The following is a 21,797-nucleotide window of genomic DNA, read 5'->3' as shown; positions in this document are numbered from 1 at the left end:
TTTGGAAAGCAGGTCAGACTTTTGGCCTTCAGGATAGCAGAGAAAATTGCGAGTACCCTTCACTTCAGAAGAAGGATGCAAACCTATTTGTATGTATATATGTAGAGCTCATCCATGTGTTAAATGTATAAGAACGTCGTATATTGCTGAGAGATGGGAAACATTTCATTTCTTATACAAATGTGGTGGCACGTTTAAGCTTGACTGCATGAGAAGAAATTTAACTGCATAATTATACTCCCTGTGTGATTTATTCCGGAAAAGGAGTGGCTTTTTTTCCAGTTTAACTTAAATCACTTCCAGAGCAATAGAGTCTTTCATCATTTGAAGAGCCTTTCATCCACTTACCCACCATACGCACTTACCTCTATCCCATGGAGATTCTTTAAGCCAGAGTAGTGAAAATTGGTACTGTTCCATGTAGGTCAATGAAGTTACATAAATTTACGCCAGCTGAAGATCTGGCTATTTAGCTCTGTATAGATCTTTTGTGGCTGTGCTAGCTTAAGAATGTGAGTTATATATAAGGGATCAAAGCAATAAGCATTCTGGGTAAAATTTATTCTTTGCAGAGGGCCAGCACAGAGTCTAAGCATCACTTAAGTCCTTTAAAACAGTTATATAAAGGCCTTGTGGGAATTCTTTCTTGAGGGTTGAATTTCAGTCTGATTTTGGACATATGACATTAATTAATTTAAGTAATTGGGAACAGGATCAGGCCCAAAGTTTGGTTATTTACACTAGCAAAAATGAAACTTGTAAATATTATGTTCTGCCATGATTTGTTTCCAAAGAGATAGCACTGTCCATAGATCTGGCCAGTTGGACTTCGCGAACGTCTGCAAGTTGGTTTCTTTTCATTGTTTTAAAAAACAACCACAGCAACAACTTTCAAAGATATTACAACTCAGTAGCCTGTTTGCAATTTGTGGTATCCTCAGCACAAGTTACTCACAGAACAAAAACATCCATTCAGTGGGTGGCTTTTGAATTTGCTAGAGTGATGACTGTTGCATTCAGATTCAAATTAGTTTTATGCTGGAAGCACAAAGGCTAGTATGTGCCAGTGGGTGCATGGGCATGCGTTTGGGTATGTACATGCGTGGGCACTTCTTTATATTCAAGAACACGTTGAGGGAACTGTGCACTAGGACACTCAAACTCATAAACAAACACATTGCTTGATACTTGAGTATTAGTTACAGAAAAGGAAAAACAAAGCAAAAAAAATCCAACTGCAGTGGCTGGAATCAGTTCAGTTTCTTACAGAGGCAGCTGGGAATAAATCTCATCACATATGAAAACTAAGAGAAACAAGAAAACTGTTTGCTTTGGAGAGACTGGTAGCTGGAAATGACAGCCAAGTAATGAGAAAAGGTACTAAGAAGGCACAAAAAATGTGGTGTGCTCCAAAGATAGATGTCACATGAATGCCATAACTGATGATTAGTAATTGCATGTAGCTCCAAGATTAGGATGTCTCCCACCCTGTATAAACAGCTTTCCTCATGAGTTGAACGTTCCCAAGAAACATGCTGTCAGCTTTCACTGTGTAGTTATTAGCTCACAAATGCTGCCTTACTAATGTTCTTTGCAGCACAATAATTATTGTGCATTTAACTTCATGGTTCGGAAACAAAAATAAAAAAAAGAGATACTGCCATATATTGGCAATTCTTATTTCCTGAACATATTATTTGTATACTGATAACTGCTGCATCCAACAGGGAACAACCTTCATAAATTATTTTAAATATATCTAATATATTTGTATTAATGACATCGTAATATAAAAATTGGATATTGCAAGTTTCCTTGTGAGCCAAGAAACTGCATTACATGAAAACACAAAGGGATCTCCTGGTGAACCAGTTACTTGAATGTGAGATTCCTGCACAGAGTGGCTAGAAGCGATTAGCAAATGACACTAAGTGATATAGAGATATATGGCAGGAAACAAAAATTGAAGTAATTTTAGAAAATTAAGTAATCAGGTGTGAACATTATGTTAGCAGATGCCATATTAGATGGTATTAGATACTCAACAAGACAGACCTCTAATGTTATAAAGCTGACCTAATACTACAGATTCACAGCAATTGCCATGTAACCCCTTTCATTTATCAAGTTTTAAGTAAACACTGAGTATTTCTCATGAACCGCTTAAAAAAGTTTAACAAATAAAGCTGAGCATGTTATAGGTTAGGAGAAAAAAGAAGTCACAGCAAAAAGGTACAAAATATTAAATGAACTTCAAAAACATCCTAATGAATATAATCCAGAGACAAATGGCAATTTATAGTTTAAAGAGAAATTTCTGCATTTTCTGTTGGGAAAACATAACAGATAAAACAGAGCTTTTTGTTTGGACTCGATGTTTGTGGGATTTTTAACTCTGAGCCATTATGGATCTCTGTTTTGAAAGGAAAAGAAATTGCCTTCAGGGAGGTAGACTAAGATGAAGCTGTTCCTACCAGAGGGAACGGTTAGAAAAGCTGCATTTTTATCACAGTTCCTTGCAGAATGTTTCCATGCACTCCTCAAAATTTGCTTAGGTTTTCAGCTAGATGTGTGGGTGAAGGATATGATCTGAGTAAATAAAGCTAAGTGTCATATGACAAGGCATGGAGACTAAAATGGGGGATTAAAAATGAGACTAAGAATGGAGCCTGTCCAGAAAAGGCAGCATTTTCCAGCTGTATAAGTAATTCAAAGCTTGTGCCCTCAAAATGCTTAGTGATACAAATTTGATTTCTATTTTGCTTTCTACTTTGCCACTGAAGTCAACTTAGGTTCACTTTCGTTAAATTTTATCTGTTTTCCAGGTGAAACTAGTAAATGCCTTTTGGGAAGAATACAAGAGATTACTGTAAACTCTGAGGGACTTGAAGGAATCAGGTGAGGAGCTGGTTAGTGTATGGAAGCAGATGATTATTTTCAGAGATATACAACAGTAAAATAAAAGCTGGGATGATTCAGCAGCATGGAGGAAAATGGAGACCTGGAGATTGGAACTGAATTGTAAAACTTGAAGCTAAAGCAGTTTTTAATTGAAAAATTAAAAGAGAAGGATGATCTTTATTTTTGGTTGTGTTTTTAGCGATTAGCATTTGGGAAAGCAGTGAATGAAATGTTCATTCTGCACATTGTCAACTGTAGCACTAATCACCAAAGGTTGAATTTCATTTTGGCTTGATTTTCTCACGGCACCTGGGAGATCTGACCATTTCTATGCCATCACCCCTTGTAAGACAAATGGGTTGAACAGAGGGTGGGAGAAAGCAATGTTCATCATCCCCGTCTTGGCCAGTAGAAGCATGTCACACTCAGCAAATAAATTATAACCTTTGGGGGCTCCTGGAGGTATTGTGAGTCTCAACAACCTGCACAGCAGGCCTGAACCTCGCAGGTACAAACTGACTCTAAATACTGTGGAACAGACTTTTGGTTAAAGTATGGCAACCAAATTTTGAAGATTCATGTGTCTCATGGACAATATCAATCCTTATCTTCCCCAGATATCATTTAGAAAGTAATACAGTCTAACCACTGATTTTGAATGTAGATCCTCAGAGGAAAGCAACAACACATTTCTCACTACTGGAATAGTGCAAAATAAAATAAAAACTTCCAACCTCCCCACGCCCAATGTTCTGCAAATAACCTGGGGAGGATTATACGAAGTACAAAAGGTTGTGCAGAGCATCTGTAACATCCCTAAACAATAGAACAGGAAAAAACCCCAATAATAACTGATGTATAAGTCACAGCTTCTAAGTCGGAACCCACAGAGTACTGTATATCATCTTACACTTTACAGGATATAACCCAATACCTGGAAGAATAGCTATTTGGAAATAAATAACAATGAATTATTATCCTGGTGGATATGCAACATAAGTTAAAATTTGGCTTCATTTTTTTTTTTCATAGAAGAACGAGGAGGAGGTTCTTAAAGCTATTTCCAAATCTACAACTGCAGTTAACAATGTTTATAAAATTCTAGCAGAAGTCGAGCTTTGCAGGCACACTATTTGAAACAAGAGGAGAATAACTTTAAATGGATTATACTGTTCTAATGAACATATTATTAATGTAATGACCACTGCTAATAACTTTTCAGGAGTGTGTAAGTGTCTGTTCAGAAGAATAGCAAAACAAACAACAAAGCTTTTCTCTCAAATTCTACATAAGTAGCAAGTCAAGTGGCTGTTTCAGCAAGACCTGTTTCAGGAATACATACCTACTTTGATAAGAAATACATGTATGTGGTTTATAAACAATAACTTGGTCACATTCGCACTGAAGTCATTGCTCAAATCAAGATACAAACTGATTTTTACCCACTGCACCTGCAGTGGGTAGCATAGTGCAAAGTGAAAATGGGCTGCTGCCAGTAGGCTCTGGAGAAAGGTTTGGGAGCTGTTACCTTACATGCAGACTTCCCCCATGCAACATTATGGTTTACATTAAAAGAAAAATCAGAGATTTAGATCCCGAGTGTGGGGAAAACTGAACTAGTGTGCTACAAAAGATTTTTGCTGTTTATTTGCAAGCAAGCAATCTCTGCAGAATACATTTGGAGGACTCTCATATGAATAGTTGGTTTTCAGGTCTGCTGTGGTCCCTGGTGGGACCCTCGGACTGCCTACTGTCTTGCAAGACAGAATTCCTTAACCCTGAGTACATTGCTAGGAAGATCTGATCTCTTCTAACTTCAGAATTTCACCCTATGTATCATATGCTCCAGTTCTCCTAAAAAACGCAGCTGTCTTGGAGACAAACATGACTTTTGACATAACTGGGGCCCATCCCACAAAGCAACTTGAAGATCAAGATAAGGAGCACAGACTGGATCCAATAAAAACGTAGGAGCCAGTGTTGTCTGTACAACACAGGAGTGATGTAGCTTCTCTTCCTTTTTAATGATATCTAACAGACCTCTAACTTTCATTAAAATCTGCAAAGAGAACTCACGAGGTCTGGCAACTTTTGCTGGAATTGCTTAAAGCCTCAAATATCATCAGTTTTGGACTTACCCCAACTCCGAAAAGGAGTATATACTGGGGGTGTCTTATCCCTAAGGAAGGTCAAAAACTCATGAAATCTGAGGAAAACATGGGGGATGGAACAGAGCAGAAGAAATAGCACTGGACCTCAGACTTATTACTGAAATATTAGCCAAACTAGTAAGACTTGCAGGAATCAGAGTGAAAGTTAAAAGGGAAACGTTAGATTCCCTGAAATGTAGAAGATCCAGGCTGGAGAAAAAAACAAAGGAAGGAAGGAGTTTCAAGCTAAGCCAAACAATTGGAGGGACACCACCAATAACTGATATATCCAAACCCTCCCTGTGCTGTATCTGTTTCCTTAACTTTAAAAAGTTTAATAATTTTTAATTATAGCCCATTGTAACTTCGCTAATATTAAAAGAAATCTAAATACAAATAAATCATTACAAAACTACCTGCTATTACAAAAATAATGGATTTTAGGTAACACATTTAGTTTTGTTAAACGATTCAAATAGCCAATTACTGCATCTCTCACTATGCTTAATTAGCAAAAGAAAAATGGAGAATTTTATTGATGTGAATGTAAAAGAAATACAATCCTTTAAAAACTATTTATTTTCATTTAACTGAACTGCCTTGCCATACTAAAAAAACATTTTGCAGAGGTTAAATAAAGTATTTCATGGCAACCGCTGCTTCTTAGTGCCTGTGTAACAAGAAACATGAGCCAGCCGAAGTTGTGCAAGTTGGTTTTCTTTCCCAGTAAGAGAATGTGGTATCTAAGACCTTGTCCTAACTCATTTTATCCCCAAGTGTAAGTCAAGTAAGTCAAGTATGAACTAATGCCTGGAGGGAAGTCCCTGACTCCAGAAGTATGGATTATTTCACATTTATCTTACAATCTGCTCTCAGAGTTCTTAAAATTCACTAACTTGGCAAGTTGGGAATTATCATGAGAAATGAAATAATTTCATAACTATGAAGTCATCTAGCATTCCATGAATATGACACTTGTAGGGTTTGTCCATGCTTGGGCATTATTCTGACCTTTGGATAATAAACTGCTAGATAGTTTTGCATGGAAACAATTAGAAAAGTGCCACAGCATAATAGGTACAACCTGATGTCTTAATTGAGTAGTTGTTTTTGTTTCAAGGATTTGCATTAATCATTAAAAAATCTGTGCATGACAACATTTGTAATAACCTTTAAACAAACTCGTTTCATATGATCAAAAATGACAAAGGATTGCGCTGTTTAAATGAACTACCTTTCTGAAGCATGTTATATTTACAGCAATTCATATTTAACATTAACCAAATGAACAAAGCTTATAGATGCATGCCAAGATCCTGTGACCTCTGTAAAGAAAATTTGCTTCTATCTCACAGCGTGAGGAAAGCTTACGCTTCCATATATTTTCAGTGAAATTATTTCAGGGCTGTTTTTTAGTCTCTAAGTTTCCCAGCAAGAAATGGTCATTGAAAAATATTAAAGGAGCAGAATGCTCTTGAAATTATTCCAAGGGCTGGGATAAGCGAGGCATAGCCCCCCTACTAGAAGAGACTGCTGGCCAGCAGTGTGGTTAAGTCAGGAGAAGTAGGCTGTTAGCTTTGCCATCTCCTGGGATATGGGAATCCAACATGACACTCGTGACTGTTTATCAGCCCAGTTCTTCAGTGAATCTGAATCTGATCAGAGCAAAACGGACTGGGGAAACCCTTTGACATCACCAAGTTTCAGCTGAAGAATGAATATCTGAAAAATGAATCTGAACGTCTTACTGTCACTTCATCCACTCCCTAATCTGTGATTTGTTTTTCTTCTGGACTTTTTCACCTTTCATCCTGCACTTCAAATTTTTCATTTAATCTGAAACTTATATAGAAACCATGAAAATTGAGTATTTTGCACAGCTCAAGTCTGTGCCAGAAAGGACAAGTTAAAGATCAATGTTTTAAGTTCTGCAGGTGTTAGATGGCTAATGCAAAACACTGTGCTGGTGGTCTTCAGCAGCTTGGCAGCAAGTGACAGAAAGTATCAGGAAAATGCTATAATCCAACTCTTCCATTTTCTGCTTTCCTAGGGTTAATCCTCATTTTCAAAGCTTTCCAATTATTGGAAGTACATTACTATTAGAAATCCACCATAATTAGAACTATGCTACCAGCAGAAGGATCGAGAATGATGGTCAGAAAGAGGATTCTCTCAGCCTGGTTAATATTGTACAGGACACCAGAAAATGGATGTGGAAAACCTTACTTACTTCTGTTTTTATTTATAATTGTTTTGAGCATTTATTTCTTTTTCCATATATTTATTAAAAGGTTTAAATGATTTTTTTTGGCGACTGCTACAAGTGATAATCGGTTATGAAAGATGGGTCACATTTTGCTGGCTTTCAAATACAAGTCCTGCTGTTCTTTCTCCTTCACATGCCTGGATGAAGTGATGCCATTTGTAACCCAAATGCAAGTGAGTATTGTCAGCTGATGAGTGAGGATCCTGTCTCGCCATCTGACACAAGCCCACTGCACATAGTTACCCATTTGGTTTGCTTGGCCATGGGCTGGGGGGTCACAGGCATTTTGCTTGCATGAGAAAACATGCTCTTTTTGAAAAGCTGACAAGGGACGTGTAGTAACTCCAGTGTCTCTGCAAGTCTCCAAAGGCCCCCCTCTGTACACTACTACACCAGCACACAAAGTTTATTACAACTCCTCTGTTGGTGGCATTGAGATGGTTCTTTATTAACCTTCCTTCCTCTCAATTTATGCTTTGACTTCAGTGTCAACTTCAAGTGTTTACTCTGGCTGAATTTGCTGTGCAGAGATTACAACATTCATGTGAAGTTCAGTAGTTTTGCATAACCGCTGACATATGAACAAGAACCACAGCAAGTTTGTCATCTCTGTTTCCCAGTGAAGCTTGGCGGTAGTGGAAGTGGGCACAACTCCTGCTGAGAGTGACCATCCAAACTTCACCTTCTTTTTGATGTGCTAAGGCTGGTATTTTCCAAGGCTCTACAGGAGCCAGGAAACCAGAGCCACTACACTTCTCCTAGCTTCTGTAAAAATGTCAGTAGCTCTCTAGCACAGGACTGCTGCTCAGCAAGAGGGCTGGCACAGGTCTCCAGTGTACCACTCAGCAGAAGCTGGGTGTATACTAAAAAGAGAGAAGAAATGGCTTTGCTGCCCCATAAATACCTTCTTTTAAATATAAAACCTTGCCTTATCCTGAATCAGAAAGAAAAGCCCACTTTTCAACACTGCTCAAGAAAAACAACAACCTGGTTTCACTGAAATATTGACAATTTTAAATCATTTTATTTTGGTTTCAGTGTTTATCCCTAAAAGAACAAAACCAAAAACCCAGAAACTGCATTATTTAAACTATATAAATGGGATGTTTCTGATGATTTCCGTTCTTTTCTAATGCAAGCACATGGTGAGTTGGGAGATTTGTCCAGTTTGACCCTTTTCTGCAAACAATTTCAGTGAACAGATGCTTCTGGTAAAAACAATTCATTAAAAAAATTCCCCAAATCTCTAATGTACATCACAGAAAACAGACACTGATCACTCAGTTATAAAAACCTGGCAAGCAATCTTCTTTTGCTTTTTTTCAGAAGCTTCAGTTTCTACAAACGCTCAGTTTTACAGAAAGCGGTTGTGCACATGCAGATCCACCCTTGAGTAACTTCTAAACACTTCTGGCTTTCCTCACTCTTTGTTTACCTTTTCTTTCTGATGTAGCCACAGCATGTGGCTCCTGAAGGAACTGGAGCATTGCAGATCGTTGACACCACACAGAAAATCAATGCATAAAGCCACCAGTCAGCTCTAGCAGTTGCTGCATTTGAAGGGCTGTTTCTGACATACCTGTGGGGACTTGTGAGAGCGCCAGCTGTACTGGTGACTGTGGAGACTAGCCAGCAAAATATTTTCATCAGTATCCACCTGGCCAAACCGCAGTGTCTCCTGTGTGTCATTACAGATCACAAAATGGCTGAAGACCAACTCCTCTGCCTCAGGGCATTGGTTCTGAAAGGAAAAGAATATGAAAGCCAATAAGCATCAGATTAATTGCAAGACGTTTGGCAGCTGTCTGCCCAGTGGCGACTGTTACAACACAGAAATGCTTTAAGATCTCTTGCCATTAGCTTTGGTCTCACAGTATTCTACTCTCAGCAAAAACTAGTTTGGTTTGACAAAATGTAACTAAGAACACATATTCCTTTATTTTTCTGCAATGCAATCCTTAAACATTTAAAGCTAAAATAAAAATTAGATTTCCTAACTGATGAAAAAGACTCCAACAAAATTAACCTCAATGGGAAATGACATGGCACATAGGTCGGCAGGGACACTACAGGCTGGTCAGAGAAACATGGGGAGGATTCTCCGGGCTTGACAACTGATCTCTCAGGCCAACAGGCTGCAGTGCCCCTTCCCCAGCTACAGCCTTTAGTTTGAAATGTTGCTGTGGGTCAGGAGAAGAATCTCTCTCCAGATACTGCAACACTTACAAAAAATAAATAAATAAATAAATAGAAGGACGTGTGGGAAGAGTATTTTCACAGATCCACAAAGCTAGGTTGAAGATACATTTTGTAATTTTATAATCCAATATGAAAAAATTAAAAAGTATCAAGGGTTTTGAAAGTATTTTAGATTTTACAATGCTCTTTATCCTGTCTAGAACATCCTTACATCTCTCTCTTTCCACTTTTCATCTGGATACTTGTCATTCTGTTGCCACAATGAAACTGTATGATAGAAAAATTATCAAAGCTACAGGTCTTCCATCCCTGAAGGCCCAAACTATGATCCCCTATACAGGAGAGGTCAAATTGTCATTTGATTTGAAGATTGTCCCTCATACAGAATCATGGAATCATAAAGGTTGGGAAAGACCTCTGAGATCACCTGGTCCAACCATCCCCCTACCACCAGTGTCACCCACTAAACCGTGTCCCCAAGCACCACGTCCAACCTTTCCCTGAACACCCCCAGAGACGGTGACTCCACCACCTTCCTGGGCAACTCGTCCCAATGCCTGACTGCTCCTTCTGAGAAGAAATGTCTCCTAATTTCTAACCTGAGAAGAAATTTCTCCTAATTTCCAACCGGAGAATTTCTGCCCTTGTCACTAATGGTCTGGCACTGTCCACTTACAAGCAACTACAAGAAAACACTACTTGGATAGTATTCATGCAATTTAATCCGTGTAACATTAAAAAAAAAAAAAAATCATCTTGTGTTTTCATTACCTGTTTTTGACCTATCTTTCCTAGCACACACTTTTTACAATGCTTAATTATTGGTCGGTTCCCTTCTTCCCACAATATAACCCAGCTGCTGTTTTCTCATCCTTCGTTCCCATGACGTTTTCTCTAACTTAGGGGACCTCCACGGTCTTTGAGAGCAGATTCTATTTCCCCTCCTTGCTCTCTCAGTGGACCTTTTAAAAAGACATAATGAAGGTAGCACCTCCTCTGTCTGTGATCATATGGGTCTCTAGTTCTTTGATAACCATGTGGGTGGAAGCCTGCAGATATTCAGAGATCAAAAAAGAGAAAAAAAAAAAAACTTCCTGATAGTTCCCTATGGATCCATAGTTATCCATGAAAAACAGTTTGGTACATTGCTCGTAGCACATTGCTGGGTGATACACGTTGAACAGATTTTCTGAAAAAGGAACTGTGCAAAGTATGACCAATTTAACACCTTTGAATGCACACTCACTGCTGTTACTAACTTTCAGAAGGACCTAAGGTGCAGGTCTATGGACAGGTTGTGATTCCCTTTGAGACCATATGTCAACAAATTGGTTAGCTGTGAGCATTTGTGAAAAAAAAAAATTAAAAAATCACTCAGAGTATCAAAGCATGAGAATATTTAAATTGAAGCTTCTCTCCACATCTCATGAATTCTTATGCGTAAGACCAGGTATCTTTTGTGAACCAACAGTTAGCCTGGCATAATCAAAATCTCACTTTTTCGAAGCAGTAAAGCTCATTACATAGCATGTCTGTATCACACGTAGTAGCAGATCTGGGTATGCTAAAGGCTGACATTTACAGTGCCACTTCAGAGTGCACAGTTTGTTTTGGCATTTTCTAGTGGTGGATCTATGACTTTTTACTGTCAAGCTGCCATACCCACATACCCATAAGTCTACCACAAATATATATATTTCCCTGTTACAGCTTTGCAAAATGTTCTTTTTAAAGGGAGGATTTGGTATCCATAGAGCTCAACATGTTGTTATAGTCAAACCTAGATACAACCCAGGGGAATTTAAGAAAATTGTTTTACTCCAATAGGTTTGTCTTGCTGATTACGCACAGAGCAAGTCTGAGAAAGAAAAACAAAATGAGAGGATGAACTTCCTTCTTTTGCTTGGTTCTTGCATTTTCTGAATTGAAAAGGGAATCTAGCAAGGTTCAGTTCTCTGTCTTGACTTCTTGGCGTGTACAGAACTCCTAAATTGTACTGGGGGAATATGGTCACATGAGGGATTATTAACAGATTTACATCCATTTTGGTGCTGAGGAATGACTGCCATCATTAGTCTTAAATGCTTGATTTGCTACTAGAATCCATTGCTTTTAACGGCAACACTTCTCAGACTTAAGCCAGAGAGATATTTTAATTATATTATTATTTGATTTTGTAACAGGTCCAAAGTTTTAACCAAGGAAACACCAAGATTTGCATAATATGAAGTTGCTCTGTGCCGCTAGGCTTAAGAGATAGCTACTGATGCTTCAAGTATTGGTAATAACAGCTGACTAAAGGATTATCAAGGAAATTGGGCATCCTTTAGCTTAGTACAACAGCAATGGACTATGCAGGTTGGGTTCTAGGGAAAACTCTCATTCTCCTTGCAGTAAATGAGGGAGATTTTCCTCTGGCAGAGTAGCACCCATGCTTTTCCATCCCTGATGCACCCATCATGGGGAACCGCATCCCAAAGGTGCTGCTGAAGTTTGACAGCAGAAGCTTCTACAATACACACAAAAAGCCGAAACAAAACAAAAAATAACAGACCAAAAAAACCCAAAAACTACAATCAGAAAAAGGACTGATTGATAAAAGTGAGCGTAAAGAAACCAGACATAATAAAAACAAACAGAACTAAGCCATTTGTGTGGCAGTGATGCTGAAGGGCTGAATGATGACTCCAGCAGTTGAAAACACCTAAGTCTGGATTAGGAAAAAAATCCTTCTCTGAATTAAAACTGCAAATCAAAAGAATCAGCACAAGATCAACAGCCTGAATCAGATACAGATTAGGGTCAGTTCCTGGGGGACAATTTCCTGCCCCTCTTTAGATCATTTTTCAGCTGTTCTTTTCTCTCCGAGAGGCCTGGAAAGTGTCTCTCATTTATTGGGCTTTCAAATATTTTGTGAATTCAATTCAGAGAGGGGAAAAACACCCCACATGATACTAGTCACCAGGCTTTGCCTGTCTCAGGACTTTCTTTTCACATCTCGGCTCACAGCTATTTCAAAGCGTTTCTGGATCTGGAAACAACCCATAAAAGCAGAGGTCCCTTTATGTGCCCAAAGTTATTTTCTGCGTGCTTCACAAGCTACCGAAGACCTGTGCAAGCACACGCACACACACAAACACTCTTTCTCTCTTCAGTACTTATTAATGTTTTTCAAAGTCTTCAGCAATTTCTTATCTGCCTCCAAGTTCCTCCAAGAGAAAAGAACATTTTTCTTCCGATTAAGCTTTGTTGTAACTTCATTCTCATGGGAGCACCCAGACGTTATCAGCTAGAAACTTAAACTGAAGCTACACGCAAGCTTTCTGTACCGTTTTCCTTTGTTCTTTGTGCTTGGGGTAGAAAGACGGGGAAACTACTGTGATCACTGATGTCATTTTGACTGATCCCAGCTCATTAAGAAAACTTATGCAACTGCTAACAGAAAGGTTAAGGACCACGCGGACCTCAAGGAAAAGAAGCTCTAATGGTTTAAAGCAGCTTTAAAACAGGAGCTTTTATAACTTCTGAGGGGTTTAGGAAAACATTTACAGTGGAAGCCCACAGAGGAATAGTTTCTCCTCAGGAACACTCGCTTCATGCCATACCTGGGGAGCTGTTTTCTCAGCTGACCCTGTGTTTCTACGTATCACAAAGCACTAATGCTATGAAACAATTTGTGAAGGCTTAAGTACCAAAATAAAGGGAGTGAACAAAAAAAAACAAACAAACAACCCCACCTTCTATATTCACAGGGGACACGCATTTTCTATCTCGCTTGATACTCCATACATTATTAAATACTAAAATCAATTAATAACAAATTGATTTTACCTGCCCAGCTACTTGATTATTGAAATTGTGACTTTAGCTTTGTTTTTAGACACACATTAGCCTGCTATTGCTTCTATTTAAGCAGGGATTTCAGATTAGACAGTGAAATATGCCAAAAGGGCAAAGAGTTTTTAAAAAGCGCTAATCCTCTCAGGTTTTCAGCATGTGACCTAGAAGTAAAAGCAAGTTGTACGCCTGGTGTTTTTTAGGCTTAATCTACTTTCAAAATGGTAAGCATTACCTAACAGAAAAATCAGTACATATCTAGGAAACAAAGACACTGACAGAGGCTTCTGTTAATCTCGAATTCTTGACCTAAAGGTGCAAGGCCAAATTGTTTCATGCTTCATCTGTCCGTCCACTGACTACGGCATCACTTGTTTCAGATATTAATCCAGTAAAAAATATGTGGAGAATTCAAATAACCTTTCCTGCTTATTAAATTCATGTTTCTAGTTGGCAGCATCTATACTTTTTTTTTTTTTTTTTTGCGCGAACAGCAAACATCAAACTATGCTTATCATTGCAAAATTCATTCCTTCCCCGTGCAGTGCTCCCTTCTCCACCGAGCCGGAGGTAAAGCCACATACAAAACATCTTGGTAACAATTAATATAATAAGCCATTTTGAACACACTTGTGTGTTAACTGTTCCCTAATTTCAAAGCGGTGCAAGTTTTTAATCTCAAATACTCAGGGCTAGGTACCCACCACATCAGAACATGGTGGCAAGTACCCTTGACATGAGAGGAAACGAGAAAATTACAGCAACAATTACAGAAGTATATCCTCCTGTGGCTCATGTTAACATTGCCAAATCCATGTATAAATCAGTACCAACTATTCATAGAATGTACCTGTCAGCAATATGCTACGCGACATATGGCTCTACTTAATCAAATATACAATTCCATTTTTTCAACTCTGAATATTCCTTCAAGGCACAGAGTAGTCAGTCAGTCATTCACACTGTGATGTGGTTTAAAACATTTAAATATTTATGCACCATATTTTATTTATATGTATAACTATGTCTGAGAGACCTTTTTTCCCATCCTAAGAGGAAACTGACCTTTCTGAAGGCCATTTTGCAGTAGTTGCCACACATGTCTTAGATGAGAGACTAGTTCTAAGTCAGAAATATTTGGGGTTTAAATAGCCTACCAGGGACTCTCTTATACTTTCTATGTTTGTTTTTTATTAAAAGCATTGTTCAAAATATGACAAAAAACAGAAATTGGAGCTACAAAGATTTTTGTTCACATTGATATTTGAGCCAGCTGTAAAGATTTAAATCACACTAGATCTTGTTTTATGAATGTCCTTTTGCAACAAGAAAACCATGGAATGCCCTTAAAAAAGATTTTTTTTTGATATAAAACAGATGTTTTATCCTTTTTTGGGGGCTTTGTTATTGTAGTGCCATGATAGGTAATTAATTCCCAGGCTCCACATAGGTCTTCAGGCAGATGAAGAGAATGATTTGATTTCAAGGCTATAGTGGAATAAGGGAATTACAGGCCTTCAAGGGGTCATTGCAGAAGCAAGGTTCTTTATGCTGGGACCGGCTTCAGCCATTATTGCTGCTTGTACAGCATGTAATGTGAAACTAGCGTTGAACTTCAAATAAGGATAGAAATAGTAACTGGAAACAATACGCTCTACCGCTTAGAGCTGTGCTTACATATCATGGATCATTCACCTTTTCATAAATTAACAGAATATTGTGCATTTCAAGACCAAGATTCTGATTAGTCTGATACAAATCCATGTAATTTCACTGAAACTCAAGCTGTTCGGGCTACATTTACCTTTATATATAAAGGAGTCATTGTCTCCTAATTTTCCCTGCTATCATGGAACACTTTTAGTATAAATTTTTATATCTTGGAATTCTTTAAATGAATTCAGTTCAGAATCATCCTAATTTGCTACTGAATTAATCAAAATAGCTAATTTTTTTTTTTTCTCACTATTAGATCGGCATACCTGCTGCCAAGCTTGAATAGCTGTATTCAGAGAATGAATTGCATATTGGCCAAAGTTGATCAAAATGGGGTCCACCATGACAGTGCAGTCAAATAGCCTTCCTGCTGTGCTGCTGGATATGGCTGTCTGCCCCCAGATTTTGAAAGGCTTCACAACACTCTGCATCGTCACATTTCGGCATTCCAGAAGTTTACAGTCAGCTTGAGATGAAAACTGGATCTCCTGGAACATTGACTCATCTCTCCATTGACGAAGATAAACATGAGGCTCATCAAAGGAAATTATCATGTATTCTAGTTCAGATGGCATGTTCTTATCAGATAAAAATGGCTGAAGAAACTTTGGTGGTGCTGAAAAGTAAAAGAACAAACAAAGCTAGACCAGAACATTGGTATTGCCACATCATGCATGTTTTTGCAAATTATTTTTAACTGCTTGTATATGTGATTTAAACAAATAAAATTCATAAGAGTGTAGACATTTCTGAAATCTGAAATTAATCCCACTCACACCATTTGTTAGATGTAAAAGAAAACTATACTTAATAGTAGCTGCAAATAAAAAGTAATTGTAAACTAAATTCATTTCATGGTAAAGAGACAGTCAAACTGTTTTACCTACATACAACACAATACTTCAGATTGTCAACCATTTGACGCAGAGACCATATTTTTGTGAGAACTTTTGCTACAGTAGATGTATATGAAGTTCCACACATTGCTCATTATAAATGCAACAGAACTCAGCAATATAACATTTTTGAAATTGCTTTGAAATATAACATTTGTTGAAATTGTGATAGTGCAGGCTAATAAACTCCACGAAGAAGTATGTCCTTGCTGCATTTATACAGTACCCAAGACCACAGACATGGAGATATGACATATTACTCCATAATACTAAGAACTGAACAAAAACGTATCCTGAGACTAAAGCATTAGAAATATATTGTCAAAAAGATTTTGTCGTATTCACTGAAGTCTCAGTCCTGCAAGTGCAGCGCTGCAGCAGCAGACACTGCAAAGCATGTATGCTGCTTGTTTAACATTAGGCATGCGAGTACTTCCACTGATGCTATTATTTATATTGCTGCAACAGCTCACATGCTTTAAATTAGCATATGCTCAAGTGCTCTACAAATTTGAAACCAAAAAACTGACCACTTTCCAGGATCAAGCCCTATTATTCTATAAATTGTAATGGACACAATAAGCTTTGTGCTCCCTTTCTGTGTAACATAGCATAGCAGAACCCCAAATCTTAAAGTCTTTAGGTGCTATATCAAGAACAACAGCAGCATCAGCACAAACTCAGTCGTTGTTGAAAAAAAACACCTGTGTTTGACTTTAATCTGAATTTTTGCTTTTTCCAGTGCATGTGATTTTCAAGATCAAGCATCTGGAATTTGAATGCAATAGTGAATACGATTATGTACAGACAGAGGTAGATGACAGGCAAATAATTGCTTGCTAGATGTTGAGTGTCAGACTTGGTATGACTTGATGAATATATTATAATATTTGCAAAAAACAAAAACAAAACCAAAACCACCAAAACTACTCTCGAATAGAGTAAAAAAGCTGGTCCTGTCAAATTTATCTAAGATATTTGCTCATCTTCCAAGGAAAGCATCCCTGGCATTTTAAAATCAGACAATAATCTGAAGATCTCTTGGAATGTATTTGCCATTAACGCAGTGACAGAGAGTACTGAACAAAACCAGATGTAGCTCCAGAAGTGATCATAATTGAAATAACAGTTAAATCTGCAGTTCTCAGAGCTCTTCCAAGGAACTCTTACTAAGCGGGTTGCAAAATCTTCAAATATTTTAATAGTACTGATAATATGCTGGAAAATTTGGAAGATCAAATTCATCCACTAAGATGGCTCAAAAATGAAGTGGCACCTGCTGCCACTAATCAGACCAGGAAAACTGGGCTGCTTCTACAGTTACCCATGCCTGAGGGAGGAAGGGGGCTGATCAGCTTGCTGCATTGCTTACTGCATTTACTCTCTGTGCACAGAACGGAAATCATGAGTTTTACTCTTAAGTCTGTACCACTGGTGGCTCTTGGTGATAATTTATCTCAAGAATGGCTTTTTGAAAGACGAAAAGGGGAACACAGAGAGCAAAATAATGATGAAGCAGTACATAAGAACCACTTGCTTTTGTTATTCTACACGAAGGAGTACATACCTGTGCCTAGTTGATCAAGGTGATGGCAGAGGTGGACTTCCAAACAAGTAAATTGGACCAACACGCTAAGTGATGGCACAAACCAAGGAGTAAAGCAGGAGTCAACCCTGGTACAAGCTGCTAATGCTGTAGGAGTTACAAGCTGATCGCATGCGCTTTGTGAGCCGGATTCACTTTCTGAGCTGTGGAAGGCAGAGAACAAAGTGGTGGTTCAGCAGTTGCAGCATTTTATTGCTTTACAGTAGGAATGGAACATGTGTCACGTTGGTTTTCAGACACAGCCAATGTCATCTTTTTGTTTCACATTTAACTACTAATGTCACCGTATATATTTTTCCTTAAGCAGAACATCTCAGACAAGACTGCAATCCAAAAATGCTTGTATCAGAACGTTCAATTTACTGACCGAAACACCTGAATCACAGAAACAAAGCATATCTACAACAATAAAAATTAAAGATACCAATTATATTTAATAATTGAAATAGCTAAACAAAGTACATATGAAAATGATCTGAAAGTTAATGTGGCCAAGACAACAATTTTTTCATTCAATTTTAAGGAAACCAACTCACAACCATCTTAACTATTTTTATGTTAAAACCTTGTCCCTGTAAGTTTTCTTTCCACTATCCTTCTCATTCTACAGCCATAAAAAAAGAATCTCTGGCTGTTACAAGGTCAGCCCAGAGCCTTTTACTAACACCTATTACAACATATTTACTATACATTTAAAATGCCACCCCATTGATTTTTTTTTTCCTAGCAGTGTTCCTGACCCCACGAATATTTCCAAGCATTATCTTTCAGTCTCTTGAGAGAAACAAAAACTGTATCACAATTCTATAGGTTGCTAAGACACCACTGAAGTACAAATAAACTTTCTAATTTAAGCCAAATTTATCCTTAATGTTCCTCATTCTCACTCCCTTTGCAGTTTGGCACTAAGAGTTTTCACTTAAAAGCATAATCTTGATTTAAGACCTGAAAATTAAGTCTGTGTCCTCAGTCAAATACTACCTCTATTTTAAAATAGTTTAAATTTCAATATTGGGTTTCAAATAGACATGTTTTGTGATTTTTGTGAAAATGTAATTTTCCTTATTCCCTGAGTGCCTCTACAAAATTAGGCACAAATATGTAGGCACTCAAAACATTAATCTTTAATGTGTGAAAGTCCAAGGATGGGTAAATTTATCAATAGTATTTTGTGTTACAATAATTAGCTAGTATGGTATTTATTTATAAGATGAAATCCAGCTTTAGATTTGCGGATATAAATTTAAATGCTTGTGTAGCAGTAAAACTCAAATAAAGATAAGCTAGTTACCAAAGCATCAAGGCAGGATATAAGGAATGGATTAGGTTGCTGAAGGATGAAAGACAGCTCCCTTAATCAAGTTTTCAGCTGCTTTTTGATGCTTCTCTATGCCTTCAGTGTCCTGTTTGCATTTCAAAAATAGCGTTGCAGGTCTTTCATGAACTGGCACCTTTGGAAATAATTTCTTTCTTTGTGTTCACATGATAAAACATCTATGGCACTGGACTAGAGTCAGAGAAATGGGATGTTTTTCTTTGCTCTTCCATGGGTATTCCTTAGGTTGCTGCAACAGAACTTGAAAGCAATCTTCAAACCCACCAAAATTCACATTTTGATTTAGACCATTAAATACTTTTGAATCTGTGAAACTGGTTAGTTCTCTCAGAATAACTCAATATTGTAAGAATTTTTGCTCTTTGCGTTTTGATTAGAAACAGAATTGCAGGGATGTATGGAATGAAAACTGAATAACAGTAGAGGGGTGCAAACAAATGTTAACCAAACTGAGGAACTTAAAAAAAAAAAAAAAAAAAAAAAAGACTAATAGTGTGAATTAAGTCTTACTTCACATAAAACAGCTATAAAACTCTTACTGCAATAAAATAAAAAGGAATTTATTTCTGAAATTAAAAAAAAATATTTTCCTTGGAAACAAATCTATCAGTGGCTCAGCAATTTTCTTCCCTTTTGATATGGATCTTTTTATAAAATATTAACAATAAAAAAAACAACCTCCAAATTCTTATTTAGTCAAATGTTATATACCTGCTTCTTCCTTATTAAGTATTTTACTGTGATGGAACCTTTCTTACTTCCCACTCACAACCCACAGAATGGTTTGGGTGGGAAGGGACCTTAAAGGCCACCCAGTTCCACCCCCCTGCCATGGGCAGGGACACCTCCCACCAGCCCAGGCTACCCAAAGCCCCATCCAGCCTGGCCTTGAGCACCTCCAGGGATGGGGCATCCACAGCTTCTCTGGGCAGCCTGTGCCAGGGCCTCACCACCCTCTGAAGTGAGGAATTTCTTCCTAATGTCTACTCTCCCCTCCTTTAGTTGAAAAATGTTCCCCTTTGTCCTATCACTACACACCCTCACAGAGTCTTTCTCCAGCTTTCTTGCAGGCCCCCTTTAGGTACTGGAAGGATTCAATGAGGTCTCTCCTGAGCCTTCTCGTCTCTTCTCTGAGCATCCCCAACTCCCTCAGCCTGTCCTCATAGGAGAGGTGCTCCAGCCCTCTGAGCATCTTCGTGACCCTTCTCTGAACCTGCAGCCATCTTTGTGGCCCTCCTCTGGACCTCTGGACATAGGTTCATGTCCTTCTTGTGCTGGGGCCCCAGAGCTGAACGCAGGGCTCCAGGTGGGGTCTCACGAGAGCAGAGCAGAGGGGGACAATCACCTCCCTCGCCCTGCTGGCCACGCTGCTTTTGGTGCAGCCCAGGACGCAGTTGGCTTTCTGGGCTGCAAGCACACATTGCTGGCTCATGTCGAGCTTCTCATCCACCAACACTCCCGGGTCCTTCTCCACAGGGCTGTGCTCAATCCATTCCCCACCCAGCCTGTATTTGTGCTTGGGATTGCCCCAGTGATTAGAGGACAAAATGGAATGCTTGATGCTGGAGGAAATACTTTGCTCCGATTTTTCTGCCCTACAAGCAACAGACCAAGTGGAGGTAATATTCTGAAATTTATGATGTTGGGAACAAGAAGATTCAAATCTGCTTTTTGTTTCTTCACGAAGAGTCACCTTAGAAACCAAGAGGTCCCACTATTGACATGACTCGCTAACAAACTTCAGAATCCTTAAAAAAAATAGCCAGAAAGAAAAAGCAAATGAGAGGAGAACAATGCTGCTCCCTGAGATGCAACTGGCTTTGCATCACCTCCTGTGCTAGGGAAGGGACAAGTGCGGGCAGTGAAGAACTGGGAAGAGCAGGAAAATGTAGGTTAAAACACATTTTGGAAGGAAAAGTCATACTACAGAGAGAATATCACCTTCTGGAAATTATCTGTAAAGAGATACAATGAAGATTCTTTCATCAGTGTTATCCTAGCTGCCCAGAGCACAGAGGTAGATCTGATTGTGAAACTGAAACTTGTGCATCCAATGATACAATAACAAAATAATCCCACATTCTCTTGGCTATTCTAGAGGTACCAAATGCACTGGGGCCTGTCCACCGTTTTTCAGCTGGGGAGAAAAGGAGGAGATGGCTTCTGCTGTGTCGTACTAGGGGCAACACACTGTGGGATACAGAACCAGAGGAAATTCTAAATAAAAAATATTTGATTCAGAAGACCAGAATTTTATTTTAATTACCCTTACGTATCAGCATTTTTAAAATGGAAAATAGTTATAGCTGAAGTCATTATATATTATAAAGTACGATAATTTCACATCGTGCAAAGCAATTCAAGCGAGCTATATGACAACTGGGAACAATGACTTAACAGTGACCTGCATTATTCTTGTTATTTTAAGAGTGGAATATTTAAACCCGAACTGCCATTTGTGATGAAACCACAACATGGGAAAATATCCACTGGGAAGAAGAAAGGGACCACTTAACGCATTTAATTTATGACTCAAATGCTGGTCTGAACTCAAATTGTTGGAGGTCAAAATCCAGTACATCATCTACTTTGAATAAAAGCTAAAACAATTAGCAGGAAACATGATCATGATTTCTCACTTTAATTTTATAAAAAGAGGCAATTTAAGGCTTATTTAGAAGTTTTTGTACTTGTTTCATGGTTTGTCTTTTAAGGTGTTTTCTATTACTATTTCACATTAGTATGTCATTAATTATAAAAATACTCTTTACATTACACAGGAGATACACAAGTGTATAAAACATCTTGGAATGTAACCCAATTAAACAAAGAACGATAAACTCTTCCCTACCAAACTGGGGAGCAGCTTTAGTGTCTCACCACCCAAACT

The 21,797-nt window shown here is 38.2% G+C and overlaps 1 protein-coding gene across 1 annotated transcript in view; it reads right to left on the bottom strand.

The window, feature by feature from the left end:
• The window catches only part of VPS13B (vacuolar protein sorting 13 homolog B), a 459,490-nt gene that overhangs the window by 40,368 nt on the left and 397,325 nt on the right, over positions 1-21,797 (bottom strand). Inside the window, 3 exon segments of the mRNA XM_032182423.1 lie at positions 8,897-9,058; positions 15,336-15,685; positions 17,533-17,714. Of these exon segments, the coding sequence (XP_032038314.1) occupies positions 8,897-9,058; positions 15,336-15,685; positions 17,533-17,714 (694 nt within the window).

The sequence above is a fragment of the Aythya fuligula genome, chromosome 2 (genome assembly GCF_009819795.1).
Source record: "Aythya fuligula isolate bAytFul2 chromosome 2, bAytFul2.pri, whole genome shotgun sequence".
NCBI classification, from domain to species: Eukaryota; Metazoa; Chordata; class Aves; order Anseriformes; family Anatidae; genus Aythya; species Aythya fuligula.
Note: the sequence above shows the minus strand (reverse complement) of the source record. Positions and strands in the feature narration are given on the sequence as shown.